Source organism: Pleurodeles waltl, chromosome 2_2, assembly GCF_031143425.1.
Source record: "Pleurodeles waltl isolate 20211129_DDA chromosome 2_2, aPleWal1.hap1.20221129, whole genome shotgun sequence".
Taxonomy (NCBI): Eukaryota; Metazoa; Chordata; class Amphibia; order Caudata; family Salamandridae; genus Pleurodeles; species Pleurodeles waltl.
The window spans coordinates 706,365,372-706,384,352 of record NC_090439.1 but is presented as its reverse complement, the minus strand read 5'-3'; the positions used below and the strand labels follow the sequence as shown (position 1 = coordinate 706,384,352).

At 42.7% G+C, this 18,981-nt stretch overlaps 1 protein-coding gene across 1 annotated transcript in view; it reads right to left on the bottom strand.

The window, feature by feature from the left end:
* Positions 1–18,981, bottom strand: part of MTFR1 (mitochondrial fission regulator 1) — a 252,410-nt gene continuing 233,429 nt past the window's right edge. Inside the window, exon 8 of the mRNA XM_069220259.1 lies at positions 1–4,907. Coding sequence (XP_069076360.1) covers positions 4,842–4,907 — 66 coding nt within the window. The 3' untranslated portion in view covers positions 1–4,841. The remainder of the gene's footprint in view (positions 4,908–18,981) is intronic.

The window sequence follows — 18,981 nt, the reverse complement described above, 5'->3', positions numbered from 1 at the left end:
TCAAAGACGAACATGTTTTATTTTTGTGGCATTGAACTGGCCTTTTATTCAACTGGTAATTTGGACGTTGTTCAAAAAAAGGTGGTGATACACAAGCATTTATCACGTTCCTTACTGAAACAGGATGTAGGCCATTTCAAAATTGCACTTTAGCACTTTGTAAAGTTTTTCCTTAGCTTTCACTTTTTTTTTTTTTTTTTTTTTTTTAAAGAAATCACTCCGTGCTGAAAAATACCCACAATTTTGCATTTTAAAACCGTTTAAAAATGTTGAACATCAGTTCAGGAAAAATAAACCATTTCATTTTGTCATGTTTGGTACCAATAGTACATGTTAAAATAACCATCATTAAAACCGTTTAAGAAATTATAAATTAATTCAATGTCTTTAAAATATTAAGATACACATGTTATATATTGTTTCACAAAGTAAATGTTTATAATGACAGAGAACTCAAAGTACTGCTTAGACAGCTGCAGCGACATTAAAAAAAAAAAAATCTTAGTGTCCACAATAATGTCTGGTTAACTGGCAGCAGACAAATCAGAAACATTAAATGGTCGTTATGGCCACATTATATAAGGACCTGCTGACCTTCCGCCTCCCACCAGCGAATTTACTGGTATTCAAAACCATTGTGATCCGTGCACTATCAAACACTTTCACTGTTAAGATTTTTCTTTAAAAAAAAAAAAAAAAATTGTAAATAGGTCCAAGACACAACCGTTAAGCATTATAGAGTAGATGCAAATTACTGAGCAAATTCACACCACAAGAACCCACAACCCTGTTGTGTTTGATTATAGTTACACTACTTAATATTGGATTTTAAAAACCCAAATTGATGTATAGGATCGAAATGCTTTTTTCATGAGCTCCTTGTACAAGGTGTATTCCACAGTTCATGACTTACCAGTAAAGCCTGCAGTCAGAGAGGTTGAAATTATAATCGAAGTAGAAACTTGGCTGCTATTTACTCCCTAAGACATTCAGCAGAAACATCCCTTCTTGTCATATTTTAAGACTGTTTGATCAGCTAAGAACTATCTTAAATATGCAATTTAAAAGGAAGGCCCGGGTTTCACACTTGCATCAGCCAAATACGTTGTTAAATATCAAGAGTAGCGGCTCTGTTCATCAACCTTTAATATCAGCCAGGCAAACAGTCTTTCCTTCTGGGAAGAAGCACAAAAAGGCCGGCTTGAGCCACTGCAAAGAGATAGCTTTAGCATAATGCCCTCTAGGTCCCTTTCATGCTTTTTAGAGAAATGTATTTGTACAGACGCATCCTTATTTTGGCTCTCTATTCAACACATGTTGGCGACAATGAAGTGGCATTAAAATAAGAACACAACAACCAAACCTTACAGTACAGCTTTAAAAAGGGGCAGGGCCATGGGGAATGACAGCCATGGAGGGGAGTAGTGTGCATCTCAGGCCGGCCAAACACACATGCACACTGTGCTCTCTCCAACCTGGAGAGAGCAGGCACAGGCTCCTAGTTTGCCTGGGAGCACCAAGTCAGGGTGCTCCGGCTGATCATAACGCTGCTTTCATGCAGTGTTAGGCTTGGCCGTAGGGCAGGCTGGGAGCCTGTGCCTGCAGTGACCGAGGAAAGAGGAGCGGTGCGGCAGCGAGGGAGGTAAGTTGTTATTTTTTTTCCCTTAAATTTAGTGATTATTTTTTATTTGAAAAGAAGGGATTAGAACCATGGGCCTTATTCACAAAAAATGGAAATCAGCAGATGGAAGCTTTGAATCCACTAATTACAGAGATTTCTCAAGGCTCATGGAAATCTATGCAAGTTTTAGGTTTTATGTGTACTCTTGTAGGAACATATCTTCTCTCTACAGCCCATAAAATCTTGAGGTATCCTCTACACTTTCCACCCAGGAAACCTACTTAGACCTTCCATTTTTCAGCAGTGTTCTCCGGTACATTTGGAGAGTGGGAGATTCCATTCAAAAAGGTTTGTGAATATACAATCCGGGAAGCGAGACATTAGAATGAAAGGCTGCCAGTAACTCTTTTGGGCACATAAATGTAAATAAGATGCACAAAGAAGTCTGTCAATCAAGCCCCAAATAGCTGTAACATTTGTAAAGTAGGTGTAAACCCATGCAGATACACCTCAACCAAATTAACTGACAGCTTTTTACTTTAAACACAACATTGGAGTACTGCAGTTTCATCCAGGTCACACTACCTAGAACTTGGTTGCAACAATGTTCATGTGCCATTTCCTACTGCATCCTCATGTCATGCTATCAATCTCAAATTATGGCCTAACAAGCAACGGCATAGTCCCCTGAAAAGGTGATCATGCCAAAACTCAGACAAATCACAAAGCAGAGGCAGCAGAAACTATATTTTTAAGTTCTTTGTTCGACCACCTTAAAAGTGCTCTAGGGAGAATCAAAGTGGTTCACTTTCCCTGGCAAGAAGCAAGTTTACGATTTCAATTAGAGAGTGATTCTATTTAAGCTGAATGATGTGTCAACTGGTGATCATGATAGCCAATGCATTGTAGCTTGCAAAGGTACTATCAGAAAAGTGCTTGCACACATCCTTGCATTAAAGTGACTCTTTGGCACAGTACTTGGCAACATGAAGAAAAACAGCGGAAGCGTATTCCAGCAAACAGTTGACACTCATATGCATCAAAATAGCACAAGGATACAGAATAAATATTAATTTAGCAGCAAATGCTTTTAAGAAACCTATACCTGAAATTTAGGTCTTGGGGCCTTTGTCAATAATGCATGCTAAATTATAAAACAGGGAAGACCCAGATATCCAAAAAATAATGATTTGAACACTGGCCATTTCTTGGCATTATCCTCCTAAAGGCAATCAGGTGTGTAAAGGAGCCTACAAATAGCAACTACTCCCCCAATATGTCCAATATCCAGTTGCTATAAGAACGTAAGTAAAAGGTGCGGATTATACTATGCCGGGCCGAGTTCTCACCCTGTGAATTCATTAAATTGTACTAATGGTTATTCTGATTAGTGGGGTACAAAGCTGATGATGTCAGAAGTGAGAAGGAAGGAAGGGGTCGTACGGAATTCTGAAAATTGGGGGAGTACATCAGCAGCTCTGTGCTCCAAAGTAGTTGAGGAGGCAGGTAGGAGTTGTAAAGAAATCAAGTATTCAGGAAATGGGTCAAATTGAAAGACACGAGTAGCTGGGACAGTAACATTTATAGGAGGGCTTGCAAATCTGTTTGTTGTTCTTGCTTAGGTTTGCAAAGAAGGACATTAATGTATCAAGTTTAAACCTCAAAAGTTAGCTATCCTAATAAAGTATTTACTATGCTACAATAACTCATTAAGAGTTGAGTGGCATCAAATTGATGGCGTGGCTAGTACTTCAATCTACCCTAGCCTTGAGAGACTTGTTTTCCAGGTTTCATAGTGGGTTTATCGACCCCACTAGTGTTTGAATCTGCACGGTTTTTAAGAGCCAATTCTCTTGGTATCTTGTATTATAATAGCCACTTTAGGTATTGGTCATCTCATTTAAACACTGATAAGGGTGAGGTACTGACAGACTTAGCCGTCTCCCATATACTTACATTTTATACAAGCTCTCCTTCATCCTGGTGGGTCTGCAATGTACATTACAAATGTATAAACATATTTTACATACTTAATAAAATCCCAGTTAAGCTCTATAATCCGTATTCTTAAAAATCTTAAGAATTTGAAATGAATATTTTCTTTTTGAGAGTTAGTTCTTAAATCTCATACATGTCTGTATGTAGAGCTACTTTGAAGCTTCGATCTCCACGACAGCGTGCCAGTCAGTTTACAGCTTCATGTATAGATGCATGTCCAGGATCTCTATGTCACTTCCAAAAAGTACCTTCATAACGTACTAGAATGGAACACAAGACCGAATGGCCACTGCAAATCCATTACGTATGTGTTCGAGAAGAAAAGCAAACAAGGCATTTTCAGTTTCTACACCTTAGAGTTTAAATACACCTTCTGTGTTTACATACAGATGAAAAGATGGGCAAATAGTTTTTATGGATTGTGGCAACCCTAACTATAAAGTATGCAGGTTATTCATGTCACCCATCTTGTCGTTTTGTTTTAGGTTATGAAAAAAAGATTAAATATGTAGGACTATGTACAGTGAGCACGTTTAATGTGTTTAGAGCACTGAAGTACACCATCCTATTTGACGAGGTCACTGTCTGCAGTAATTAACTGCACGGCGCAGACCGGTCCCTGTCATATAAGCGGGGATCAAGCTAAACCTGTGAATACCTCCACTTTTGGCTTAATTGTGTGATTTGATTGAGGGAGCAAATTATTGTAGAATAGATATTTTTCCCTAAAAACTTGGAGGTAAAGCAGAAAGTGAGAACTGAATGCTGCATCACTTGCAATTCTTTGCAACAAATCTGGGACATGGCAAGCAAATGCATTTAGCCACTCAACTGTCTCAAAGAAATGGTGTCTAATTCCACCACCCTAATGAATTTACCACACATTTGAGAGCCAGAACAACAACATAACATATATAGTTGAATGAAATGAAACGATGGAGAAGCTAACTTTCTGAGGAATAGCCCAACCTTACAGACACACAGTGGGCAACTCCGATAAGCTTCCGAGTACACACCAATGTGGAAGAATTGCCTTGCTAGACAGTCCTATGTTTGACCATCATTACAACCATTTCCTCTGTTTTTGATTCAGATAAACGTCTCTGAACCTACTCAACAGCAATACGTAACTCCTCAACGCAGCTTTGTGCAGCAATAGTGAGGCCAAGTGAAACTCACGGCCAATCAAATTCATGTAGAAAGTCATTGCGAGAATATAAAATCAGGATTGAGATGTTTCAATTAAAGTCTTCATCTTTCCTGTAGACTTCAGCATGTGTGGCCCAAACTGGAAAAAAGAGAAAAATTACTTTAACTTGATATTTACCTTTGTTCAAACGCTTTCATCTGGAACTTATTTCCTGTACAGCAGATAGGGAATCGTGAAGGACTACGAAAACCAAGACAATTTACTGTTAATCCAATTGTGTTATGTTTTAATGCCTGGTGATCCCACTTATATTTATGAACCATCATTGTTTCATTTATATTAACGACGTACACTGCATGTATCAAAAACTGCACTGCATATTACAATTACCAAACTCAAAGGACCTCATAGCAAACTGGGAAGCTGGAGATGTTGAAGGGGCCTCCAGATTAAAGCCTAGAGCCAGACCATTATTCCACGGAATTATCTCACTAAACACATTTAGCTTCATCCCCCATCAGAAGGCACTTTCATTGGTTATTTCAGTTTCAGATCAGTGGCGTGGTTGGAGTAGAGTGGAGTGGAGTGGCTTGGCGTAGAGCAGAGGGATGTAGCATGTCCTAGAATAGAGTTCAGTGCCCGATGATAGAGTGAAGTGGTGCAGAGTGGAGTGACGTACAGTAAAGTGGCGTGTAGTACAATGTCAGAGTCGAGAAAAGAGTGGCGTCTAGCAGCAGGTTGGGGAATAGAAGGCAATAAAGTGTTGTAGAGTGGAATAGTGTCAGAGCAGAGTAAAGTGTCAGAGCAGAGTAAAGTGTCAGAGCAGAGTAAAGTGTCAGAGCAGAGTAAAGTGTCAGAGCAGAGTGAAATGGAGTGGAGTAGAGTGGAGTGGAGTAGAGTGGAGTGGAGTAAAGTGTCTGAGCGGAGTAAAGTGTCTGAGCGGAGTAAAGTGTCTGAGCGGAGTAAAGTGTCTGAGCGGAGTAAAGTGTGAGTGGAGTAGAGTTGAGTTGAGTGGAGTGTAGTAGAGTGGAGTAAAGTGTCTGAGTGGAGTGAAATGGAGTAGAGTGGAGTAAAGTGTTGTGGAGTGAAGTGGTGTGGAGGGTGGAACAGTGGAGTGATACAGAGTGGTATAAAGTGTGGCCGAGGATCGTAGAGTGGAGTTGCAGAGTGTCGTAGAGTGGCAGAGTGTGGTCTGGCAGAGGGGAAGGCCATGTCATCGAGTGTCAGTTGAGTAGCAGAATATTGTAGAGTGGGACTGAGCAGAGTGTCGCAGAGTGGAACGGCATGGAATCCGCAGAGTGGCACAAAGTGGATTGTCGTTAAATAGAGTGACAGTCGAGTAGAGCAGCCTAGATTAGAGCAGAGTGGATTAGAGTGTTGTGGAGTGGTAGAGTGTTGTCGAGTGGTAGAGTGATATGGAGTGGAGTAACGTAGAATGGCATAGTGTGGAGTAAGGTATCGTAGATTGGAGTATGCCTGGTGTTGTAGTGCATTGCCATTACAGAGAACACATATTAACTTAAATCACAATTACATTTGTACAGACCTACAATTTTACTGATAAAACTATCGAGCACACAAACAATGTGTGGAAATGCCACCACCAAGAGTATGAATTTATTTTTATTATATTAATATATTTGTTTCCAGCACACATCAGAATTACAACATAAAAGTGCTTCAAGTGTGCTTCCATATTAAATTTTGTTGCGTGCTAGAAAAAAGGCTTTCCTTTCACACCCCCAGATTGTCACATACATTTTCCCACCTTGAAGCCAGAGAAAGAAAAGTAAACACCAAGTTCTCTCAGAAGACACAGCCTGATATTTGACCACTGTCAATGAATGCACAAGATAATGAGACAAGATAAGAAAAAAATTTAAAGGTCTGTTTAGAGAAAACAAGCACTTGTAGAAGATACAGTAAACAGGCTGTGCTCCACGGGAGGGACAAAGACATGCTGGACAGCCTAAAACAAATAAAGACAGGCAAAAAGAAAGCAAGCCAATCTGAGTTATAAACCACAAAGCCAATGGCAAGCAATGGGTCTATTGCACTATTGGATCAGCTTACAGAATCCCGGAAAAAAAAGAAAAAAAAAAAGAAAGTCTTAGCAGTTAGACAGCTGGGCTGTCTGTCTGGTAGGCTTTGACCTAAAAATTGAAGAACCAACCAAGCAATTGCATGACATTGAAAAAGCTTTGGCAGACAGCAAGTTATTAAAAAAAAAAAGCCTATTTACTATAAAAATATACATATGCCATTTGTTAAGTGTATACCGGTATAATATTCTACATTATTACTCAATTTCAATTTTACTGTTGAAGAACAGTGTGTGTGCCAAGAATAATAATGTGCTATAGCGAACATTTCACTTCATACAGTAAATAAGTTCCCTCTTTCATGTAATGTTAAAAAATGTTTGGATGGTGGTTTTGTGGTATGTAGGAGGAAGGTTGAGGGAGTCTCAAGCTATGTACAGGACAAGGTAGGGCCTTTCTCAGACACTAATCAATCAGACTGCACTCGTCCTCGTCAGGGGCTTTGAAGTACAAATTACCTATCTTTGGTAACACTCTTTCTGGTACAGACTGTCTAGCTACAGATTCCTCACTGTCTGAATATTCTCCATGCAGCAGACTGGACCTGAAAACGTTTTTCGTATTACCTCTGTGCTCCAAAAGGTGGCACTGTGTGGCTCCACACTGACACCTTTCTGCTCTGAAAGTGCCACGCGGGGCCTATAACCACTCCCTCTTGCTGATGTCAGTTGCTTTCAAGACTGTCCATGCCTCCAGACGTGAAGCCCCAGAAGCAAATTGGTAGACCTGTGTGCAGATTCCTAGACTTGCGATCTTATTAATGGATAGAATCCAATCACAGAATGAGGCAGATGGAAAAGTTGGTAAAGAATCTGCGGCTAGATCGAGCCTCTACTTAAAAGAGCATTATTGAAGGAAAATAAATTGCTCTTCTGAGGGAGACTTCTAGCCGCAAATTCCTCACCTTTTGAATAGATACTTAAGCAAAACCTAACTGGGGGTGGCTGTGAATGGACCAGAACGTCCTGCAACACCAATCAGGGAAAGGGCCCTTCTCGGCTGACCTGGCTATCCAGACAATAGTGGTTCATGAATGTATGGAGGGACGACCACTTAGCTGCCTGGCAGATAACTAGGACAGGATCAATGTGTGCTATCACAGTGGTAGCAGCTTTGGCCCTAGTGGAATGGGCTCGCAGACCTTCAGGGGGCTGGTTCTTCACTAGAGCATAGCAGATCTTAATGCAGAGAGGTAACTAGCATGAGATAGTACACTTCTGCACAGTCTTGCCTTTCTTTGGTCCAGCAAGCCCTACAAACAGCTGATCATTGACCTGGTGAGTGTTCGGTATGCTCACAGTAGAAGCCGAGCGCTCCCTACTCTTCCTCCTTAGAGGGTTGAGGCAGAGCATAGAGCGCCAGCAGGGTGATGGTTTCACCAGCGTGGAACAGTGTCATCGCGTTTGATAGAAAAGATGCCCTAATTTGCAAAGCCACGTTATTGGGGAACGTGGCACTGTATGGTAGATACAGAGCCTGAACCTCACTCACGTGTGCTGAGGTGAAGACAATTAGGAACTCAGTTGTGAGGGTGAGGAGCCATAGGGGAATACAGTGGAGCGGCTTGAATTGAGTACAAACTAAGTAGGTAAGGACAATATTGAGGTTCCCTTTTGGCATCACAAAAGGAGAAGGGAGAAACAGATGCTGCAGCCCTTCCAAAAACCTCATTACAACCAGTGATATAAATAACGAAGGCTGATCAGGCAATCAGAAGAAGGCCAAAAGATAACCCTTAGCAGTGCCAAAAGAAAGGCCTTACCGAGAGTGGGATCGAACAAGCAGTAAAATGCCCGACAACTGCATCGCTTCAAACAACAACTTTGTTCCAGCGACAGGCGTATATAGTCTGTTGAGAGATACCTGGCTGCCAAGATAACAAATTACTTCCAGAGCAGTTCGAAGGTGTTCAGCTGGCGCAATCAATCTCCATGCAAGAAGGTGGAGTTGTGAAGGTCCGGGTGGAAAAACCAGCTTCTCTGCTGTGACCGCAGATCCTCCCAGAGAGACAGCCTGATCAGAGGGGAAACGATCAAGCCAATACACTCTGTGGCCAGTCCAGATTCACTAGGATGACTTGGGCACAGTTGGTTCTAATTTTCTTGTGAACTTGAGGCAGGAGTGCTATCGGCGAAAAAGCATACTGGCGTCCTAATTTCCAGTTGAGACTGAACACATTTCCATGCAAGAGATGCTTGAGGTCCTTCAATGCACAGAAGTGCAGACATTGTGCATGCTTGGCAGTGGTGATCATAGCAACTGCAATTCGTGACTGGCTAGGCGTTGATGCATGAGCTCATCCACCCTAGCATTCAAGTATCCAGCGAGGTAGTTCACCACCAGAAAACTTTTTTGGTGGTCCAGTCGTTATCACAGATGCAAGGACTCCAGGCACACAGCCTATGACTCCACCCCAAACAGTTTGTTGCAGCACAACATGCCGGTGGTGGTGTCTGCAAGCACCTGCACCAGCCTCACCTTGATGGATTTAAGGAAGGCTTTACACGCCAATCAGATGACCTTCAGCTCCAAAAGATTGACGTGGAGCTGGGACTCCGATGGAGACAAGATCCCTCTGATCACCACTGTGAGCTCTGGGTGGGGCAGGGAGAAGGGTCTGCTGCTGACAATTGTTTGACAATCACTGCATTTCTTTTGCAGTCTCCAAGATCTGAATGCTTTTGAGAGGTCCCCTTCAGATTTTGGGCTTCAGATCTCACTGCAGATCCTGCACATGCCACCTGGTATGCTCGAACAGCAGGATGCAGGAAGCCATCAACCCCAGCAGCTTTAGAGTCAACCTCACTCAAATCCAGGACTGAGGTTGAAAGATCAGGATCACAGCCTGAATGTCTGACTCTTCTTTCTGGGGGAAAGGTACGAAACCGAACTATGTCCAGAACGGCTCTATTGAGGGGCAGGGTCTGTAGAATCAGATGTGGCTTCGGCACGTAGATAGGGAACCGCAAGGATGACAGAACGTTCCCCATAGTCTGGAGGTGGGTGACGACTGCCAGAGGCAAGCTCGCCTTCAGCAACCAGTCATTAAATTAATTAACGGAGAAGAAGACCCCTGACCTCCGAATGTGTGCAGTCCCCACCGCCATAACTTTCATGAACACCCGAGGGGCACTGGTTAGACCAAAGAACAGCACAGCAAACTGAAAAACGCTACAGTCCCACCACAAACCAATGGTAGTGCTGGTGTGCCAGTATGAAAGTTATGTGGAAACAGGCGTCCTGCAGGTCCAACCCCACCCATCCAGTCTCTAGGGTCGTGGACAAACTAGACCTTGGCAAAGGTGAGCATCTTGAGGAAGGTGTTGAGAGGATGCAGATCTAGAATAAGTCTAAGACCACTGTCCTTTCTGGGCGCCAGAAAGCAGCAGGAATAACTACCATGTCTATTTCTGGTGCTGAGACTCTCTCAAAAGACCCCTAGGCCAAAAGGGCTTGCACTTCCTGCTGCAAAATGAAGAGATGTTCCTCTGTCAGTCACTGGCGGGCAAGGTGGAGGGTGCGGCGAGGACAAAAGGAAGGGTACGCCAGAACGTTTGGGGACAAGCTGCAGGATCCACCAGTTCGATATGAAAGCTTGCCAACCAGATTTAATCAGTGCTGCGACAAAAAAAGAAAAAAAAAAAAAGTGGGTTGTCGGGAGCAGGGCAATGGCACCTGACAAACTGTCGGTTGACCATTCCCCCAAAAGGATATCCGTTAGGGCCTCACTGAAAGGGAGGAGGGGCTGAGTAGTAGCCTGGTTGTAGGACCTCACCTAGCACCTTTGTTGTCACCTCCATGGTGGGGAGCAGATGGTCATAACCATAGCATAGGAGGCAGTTTCTTCAGTGGCTGGGCTGGGAGGAGAGAAGGGAACCCTCTCCGGGGAGGTATCTAACACACTAGGCTCCTGGAAGTCCTTATACCAACTGTCCTCAGAATATGTCTGAGTAAACTAATCACCTTGGTTCAGTTACTGTCAGTCTGTGCTGATGAGGGAATGCCATGAATGCTGCTAGCCATTTGTAAGGTAGAGTGTAATGGCTCATGCGTCGGTCAGATTTGGGGATGGGCAAAGTTGGACCAGTGTCAGAAATGACAAACAAAACCAACACCTCAAGAGGCTGTGTCGGCATTGGCTTATCTGGGCCTGACATGGGTTTTACTCACCCTTGTTTGAACTGGCACAGAGTACAGAGGTGGCTCAGTGGCCCAGCTGGCACCAAGGCCACACCGACCAGCGATAGTCCAGGTGGAAGGCCTTTGGACTTCGTGTTGCCCAAAAGCTTGCCAGAGGAAGTTGGTACGAATTTGAAGAGACAGAGTATAGGTGCGCAATATCTTTGATCTGGCGCAGTGGTTGAAAGCTTGAAAACTCTGTTTGTGCCTGAACCAACTGCAGAATCTGCTGATTCAAGAGTGAGAGCGAGATGGTTGGTGCCACTCCACTGTATCATTGAGGGAGTGGGAATGACATGAAGTAGAACTTAGTTTCAACTTCTTGTGTTTTTTTGTGGTTACCTGAGGACTTTGAGCGTGATTAAGATTGGCCTCTTGAGCAGCTCCATCAATTCCGAGAACAGAATCTGAATCTAGCCTTGGACATGGAGGGGTCCCAATGCTGTGTCTTCTTGTGCTTGGTGACAAAGTTTCACCTCGTGTTTCCTGATGGCCTTCAGGTTCACCAACACGCAGTCTCTGCAGCTCTTGGAGCTGTGGCACGACCCCAGACACCACAGTCATACCTGATGGAAATCCTTCAGAGACATCTGTTTGTGACAGTCGTTACAGGGATTAAAACCAGTCACCTTGGGAGGTGACATCCCTTGCGCACAAACATTTTTGAGAGAGAGAAAATGTAGCTAAGCATCCCAATCAGGAAGAAGCACCAGATCTGGCTCTGATATAGTGGAAAGAAGGGAAATTATGTCAGTGCATGGGAGTGGTGCGCCTATATAGGCCAAACACGTCACCCCCGGAGTGGAACAGTGCCAGTGTGGACCAACAGCTAGGCTAACACCTGGGGATTTAAAAAAAAAGAAAACAAAAAAAATAAAGTGAGGACTTTGTGTCTAGAAGTCTCTGTCAGAAAGCCCCATTTGTAGGTCAGGTTCGACAAATACAGAGAAAGACATACTAGCAGGTGACCTGCAACTCTCTCTTCTGTGCTCTCTCCAGCACGTGATAACTCACTGGTACCACACAGTGAGGATGCACACTGATGCACCTATATAAACTAGCCTTCACTAACTTGAATTTTGTGGTATAAAAAAAAAAAACTCAAAATGTATAAAAAAAAGAAAGAGAGAAATCTCTTTGGGAGAAGGTTGTTTAGCTGAACGTACACTGTAGAACAATCTGTGCTAGATCATTTTGTATTTTGAGGAGTGCCACAATAGCTGATATTACATTGTTCTATAACCTTTTGTAAAGGTGGCTAGGTAGTAAACATCTGGCCGTGCGGACCTTTATTTTATGTCCCCTAAGTACTTTCTTGAATCTCCAAGATAGCCTCCTTGCCAATAAAGGACACTTTATTTTAAAGATTTCAAGTCTCTGATCCGTCACTTAATGGGGTTTCTTTGGTTTACTTTTCCTAATTTGTGTCAGTCTTCATATATGGAATCAAATGTTGGTGAACCAAAACACTACTATTAGGTTCTGAAGCTTTTTAAGGGTAGTGGTTCTTAACTTTTTGTCTTCTGTGGACCAAATAAATCAACACTGGAAGCAGATGATCCCCATCTAAGCAATTTCTATGATCCGAACATCAAACAAATACATAAAAATACAGAAATAAGTGAACATCAAATAAATACTCAAATTATGCATTATTTAATTCACAAATTATACAAAAGCCAACATTTTAACGAGATGGTCGGAGCTCTTCAGAATGTGGTTTTATTTCTAAAAGACAAGCAGCATATCACTTCATATTTTAAGCTCCTGACCATACTTTTCAGTTGAGGCTACGAATCGGCCATCACCGTTGTCTGTAGAGTGGATTACCATTGGTTTCCCAGGTCCTTTTGTTTACTACTAGATAACTCCCTGCATATTGTGAAACTCTACTGTTTTTTGTTCAAAAAAGTTTCACTGAAAGTTGTTTTAAAAATAAGTATGTCAATGACATCATGAACAAGTTGAATGGCTGAAGTGAAACAATGGGTATACCATTCTTGAATTGTGTTGCATAGTTTAGAGAAACACTGTACACAAGTCAAAAGCTACAAAATACGGAAAAGAATTACCACTGTTGGTATTTACACCAAACAATGAGTTTTCAACCAACAAGACAAAAACATTCGATTTATTTTGTGTTTCTGAGAAAGGAGGGCGAGAGGAAAAAATCTATTTAAAACAGCGGTTGCTTCCTCGGAGAACCAAGAAGGAAAAAGATATGCAATTAGGATACCACAACATCTCTTATGTCAGTATGTTCGTGTGTTCCAAATCTGTGAGATTCCTCGAAGAGTGATGCTCTATAATTACTTTCAGACATACCAGTAAGTCCAAGTCGTGGCAGTACGTCTAGAAAGTGGCTACACATCAAAATGATCATCTGGTAAGTATCAAAGAGGTGATTAGTAATACTGGCTGGCCCATGACCTTGAGGGGGCATTGATGTTAGCCTGAGTAAGATACAAAACCTCCTAGTTAAGTTCACTTACTTTTACTATTTATCACTTGAGAGGAATGAAGTGGATATCCAGTTAGAAGTTACTTATTTTACATCTAGCCACACAAATGTGTAGCATTTCAAGAGGACACTGAATTGACCAGGTTTTTGGATTTAAAAATAATTTTGTAGTGACAAATGGAAAAAAACTGAGCTGATACCACAAATCTCATTTCACAAATGGATTAACCATACAGCAAGCGAAAAAAAATTCTCAACAGCATCAGCATGTGAGAGAATCTAAAGGGTTAGCACCTTCAAAGCCATATTCCAGTCCAACCACAAGATTCTAATTCATGCACAAAGTTGATAATGGGTAAGAGGTAAGAAATGCTAGTGTTATCATAGGACCATCAAGGCCTTAAACTCTTCTGTGCTATGGAATACACTGTTAAAAGGAATTTTATTTTACTATTCTGGACCGGCTTCGAAAATGTAAAAAGGCAATCCCAAAGTGAAAATCCAAGACAAAACTGGGATAGACATGACAGACAGTCTTACCAAAAATGGTGTGAATAGTTCTGCATAAGTGGGCCAACACTCACTGTGGAAAGCCTTCAAGCTCACAGGAAAACTGAAAACACTACAAAGAATTATTCGCCCTAGTCTTCAATATACTATAAAAACAAGAACCTTTTCTTTGACAAGTTTTAGGATTGCATAATGGACCAAGACACTTATTACATCGAAGAGTAAAAAAACAAAATAAGGAATGTATAAAACACTAATAAGTGCACAATTTGTAATGGCTCACTCATGAGTCAACAGTACTTAGTGTAGTGGGTAATGATAAATGAATTTTAGATGCCTTCACAGATCCAACCCCCATCACTTTAAATATCCTTTAACAAACTCTGCTTGGGTTCAGATGCTTCAGAATGTAAAACGTTGTGGCTGTGCTTGTTGTAGGTTTCACCCAAAGACAATGCACCCTTACAAAAAGGTAACAACTTTTCAATGGTTAAAATTCAGGCTGATTAGAGAGTATTTTTTACTTCAAGTGGAAACTGTGATATGCAATCAGTCACATCAGTCTGTTTTGGATCAGGTATAAACGCCATCCATTTAGCAGAGAACTAACAACTTCTGTTCACTTGACAAGCTCCTCTTCAGCAGATGGTAATAACTACACTGGTAATATTACTGCATAGTTGTATAATATACCATGAGTCAATATGAGGCTATGTATGAGAGAAGCCCAGAATATTCAAGAGTTTTAGGAGCATGATTTCCAGAACGGTACAAAGGGGGCCAACCATCACTTGTACAATAGTGATCTCTTGCTTACACTTGTCTTGGCCATACCTTTTCCTCCACAGACCCACTTGTGTGGAACTCCTGGAATACCTCAGGGCCTCCGAGCATGAGTGATGGCTTCCCTCTGGGATTTCTTATAATGGCTTGATGGAATGGATGCAGTAGAAGAAAACTAAGTTGATTTTGGTCTTCAACGCAATGTCCAAATGTACACTCTATCTGGGTGCTCATTATCATTTTCCCTTCCAACACCACGCCATCCCTAAACAGTTAGATAAGTCCTTCAGGGTTTTTAGTGATTGACACTGAGGCGGTTTGCTTAGTTTTTAAGGCCTATTTTCTCATTAGTCTTTCAGATCAGACATCGCTCAGCTTGTTTTTCAAGATATAGTTGCATGCTGGCATGAGAACATACAAAATTGTTCCGAAGAGGGGAGAGTTATGGATTTATAGCCGTAGTTGCTCAGCATAACTCATCTGATGGGAATATCCAATTACCCCTCTCCACTCAGCTGGTCACCATGAAGTTAAGTGCAAAGCATCACAAGAGTTCAGGCCAAACAGAATGATTTTATGAGCACTTGAAGTAGTTTAATCTAGCCGTTGGTCTTAGGACATGCACCTTTATTTCCTGAGATCCATTCCCAGTCTTTACTCCTGTGTTGAAATAAAGTCTTACTCAATTACTGTGAGCTGAACTTATTGAGCTCTAATAAATACTTAACTTATCAGTGTCTGCAAATTTGCTTCTGGATTCCATTATCCCCTTTGAGGTTTAGTTATACATGATGTGTTTACCCCACCTTCTTTTTGAAGGAGAATTAGCATCTCCGTTCCCTACTCCCCTTTGTATTGCATCAGAACAAATGTGGGGAAAATTCACTGGAAAGCAGTTTACAACTCTTAATTTCCATCTTAAGTATTGATGGTGTAATTCACACTGACTTCCCTGTTCTAAATTGCTCGATGCTAATTTTGTTTTCCATTTTCAATGCTACGTTCCTTGCTACTGAGTGGCTCATGTCCACACCTTCCCCACTGACACTTCTATTCTACCTTTACTTTTCTTCTGATGTGCTAAAATGGCTGTTCAGAGCTGAAATTCAATTCAACGATGAGCCGGTCTCATGCAGATTACGCAAGCGCCTTTTTGTTTATAAACTGAAGAAACTGCCTTCCAGTCTTAAAGGGGTTTCTTATTGAGCATTAGATGGACCAAACATTAAATAAATAACATTAAAAAACAGTTTCCAGAATGCTAACAAAAGAAATAGGCCCTCAGTGTGCATCTGTGATTGAAGAAACCCCACGACGTGTGGTTGTGGGTTTGTTGGAGTGACAAGAAATAGAAGAAAATTTAAAAATGGATGGAGCAAATTGAATTTTTAAGTGATTAGAATCACACCTGGAAAGACTTGGCTGGTCTTTGCCTGGGACTCAGAGTCCCATAGTTCAGAGCCCGAGGTGAGGACCAGCCGCCAACATCTCGCTTCAAAAGCACCCACCACCTCCCACAGTGCGGGACGCGCCAGGCCCACTCTCTTTTGTGGTTGTTCCAACAGCTGATGCTCTACTGGACTTGTGGGTGTTTTTTCAAAATATACAAACCATGGGCAAAATTAAGTCTACTGGGTCTGTCACTGCACCACACAACAACCACTATACACAGTATGCTTGAGCGAGCTTTATTGGTGATCTCAAATGAAAATTGTGCTAACAAAACACAGAATGTACCTTGAGCAATGACTGTTGAAGCAAGTGGCAGTACTAGTGTGGATGAGAGTAAATTAGAGGCAACAGGAGCGGGAGGAGTACCGCAACCCCTCAGCTACCGCAATGAATATGATAGACCCACAGATAATTTTGATAACCCCCCTCGTTGGCATCAAGTCCTGTGAATACCCAGTCACCCCAAGAACCAGCCAATAAACGGAAAAATAATGGCCAGCTCCTGTCCAGAAATAACGAAGATCCATTGTTCACTGACAAACCAGCCAGTAGATTCTCTGTGTGGTCCAGTCTAGTCAACAACCACATATTACCAGCAGGAACTGATACTTGCAAAATCATAACGCCCATAATCTACATTGTGTAGGGGAAAACCCCTCTTTAGAAAAACAGCTGAGCAGAACGCAGTTGTCCCAGCCAGCTCCTGTGTGCAGCCACCTTCTGAGGCAACTGGAGACGCCCCTCGTCTTTGCGACAATGGTGACTCAACCCACAATTTAATTGGAGAACGTGGCTCAGACAGCTTCACGAATGAAGATAATGCAAGAATTGAGTGTGATCTAATAACGTGTCATTAAACTTACCCCCAACAGCGTTTCCATACAGGTTGGTGTTCCCCCCTTTAATCCCTTGGCAGCCAAGGACGTAACAGTTAAGTCCTTGGCTGCCGTGCCAAAGACGTAACCGTTACGTCCTTGGACTGGCTCACGGGGAGCACTAGCCATGAGCCTCGGTGCCCCACTGCAGGGATGGAAGGGGAAATCGCTTCCCTTTCCACCCCCGCAGCGTCTGATGACATCAGCGCGCAATCGGGCCCTGACCTCATCAAAGGCCTGCCCCTCCAGCGCGGATCGGAGGAGAAATGCTTTTGCGGAGGGGGCGAGAAAGGCATCAAAGGAAAGGAAAGGCCTTTCCTTTGATGTCTTTCTCAGCATTTCTGCTGCCTAATCGCGATGCGATCGGGCAGCACAAATGCCCACTAGACATCAGGGATTTTTTTTCTCCAGGTAATTGACTTGAGGGGAGCAGCCCCTTGGGCAAGGGCCACTCCCCAGGTGGCCAAATTATTTTTAGGCCATTTCTGCTCCCCCGCCCACCCCCTGGGGAAGAAAGCCCCTAGACACCAGGGATAAAAACTGTTTTTGTTTATTTTATATGTGGGGACACCAGGGAAATATTTATGTTTACTTTTGTTTTTTTTTTTTAATATATGGGGAGTGACCCCCTTAGGCAAGGGTCGATCCCCTGGGGGCAAATTGTATTTAGGCCTTTTCTGCCACAATGCCCCCCCCCCCCCCAAGGGGCAGATCGGCCTATTTTTATTAAACCACTAGACACCAGGGATTTTTTTTTTTCAATTTCACGCAATGGGAGCGACCCCTTAGACAAGGGTCGTTCCCCCTGGGGGCAAATTTATTTTAGGCCATTTCTCTTGGGGGGAAACCAATTAGGCACCAGGGATTGGGTGTGTGTGTGTGTGTATATTTTGTTTGGTTGGGGCAGCCCCATGGGCGCTCATTACTGTTGGCCATATCTGCCCCCTTAGGGGCAGATCGGCCTATTTTTGGAAGGCCCATCTGCCCCCAAGGGGGGAAGAAAGCCCACCCGAGACCAGGGAAGCTTTTTTTTTCAAAAATAAATGGGGCCTAAGGCGTTCTGCCCACTAGTGGGCAGATCGGACAATAACCCCCGATCCACACAAAAATAGTGGGGTGGTGACTACCAACCAGTATGGGCCTAGTTATGCCCCCACCCCAAGAAGGGGGAAACAGTCTGTCACCTCTCCCCCGTACACTAAAACATCTTATCTCATGGCAAGCAAGGGGACATTGGATTATTTTGGGTTTTAGTTTTACATCTGGGCCATGAGAGCTTGGCTAACACTCAAAATCGTCCCACTTGTAACGGTGAGGGCTGCACTTTTTGGACTTTGGGACGCTGCCATGTACAAAAATCCACAAGACCTAGACACATCTGAAACTAAACATCTGGGTGAGTCCAGGGTGGTGTGCTTCACATGCACCTGCACCATTTTCTTACCCACAATGCCCTGCAATCCTCCAACTTTGCGGGAAATCACATATTTTTCGCACATTTTTGTGATGGAGCCTTCCGGAATCTGCAGGAATCCACAAAATTCCTACCACCCAGCATTGTCTCATCTATACCAATAACAATTCTGCAGCAATTGTCAGCCTAAACATGTTTTTTTCCAAACTGCCCTTTTGAACCCGCTATGGTTCCCCTTAAATTTCATGTTTTTGGTTCTTCCCTGGTACAGGCACTTGGCCCACCTACACAAGTGAGGTATCATTTTTACTGGGAGACTGAGGGGAATGTTGGGTGGTAGGGAATTTGTCCAGTTGCGATGATCCCACACAGAAATGTGGGAAAAATTAGATAATTTTTTTTTGGTTAAATTTGAGGTTTGCCGAGGATTTTGGGT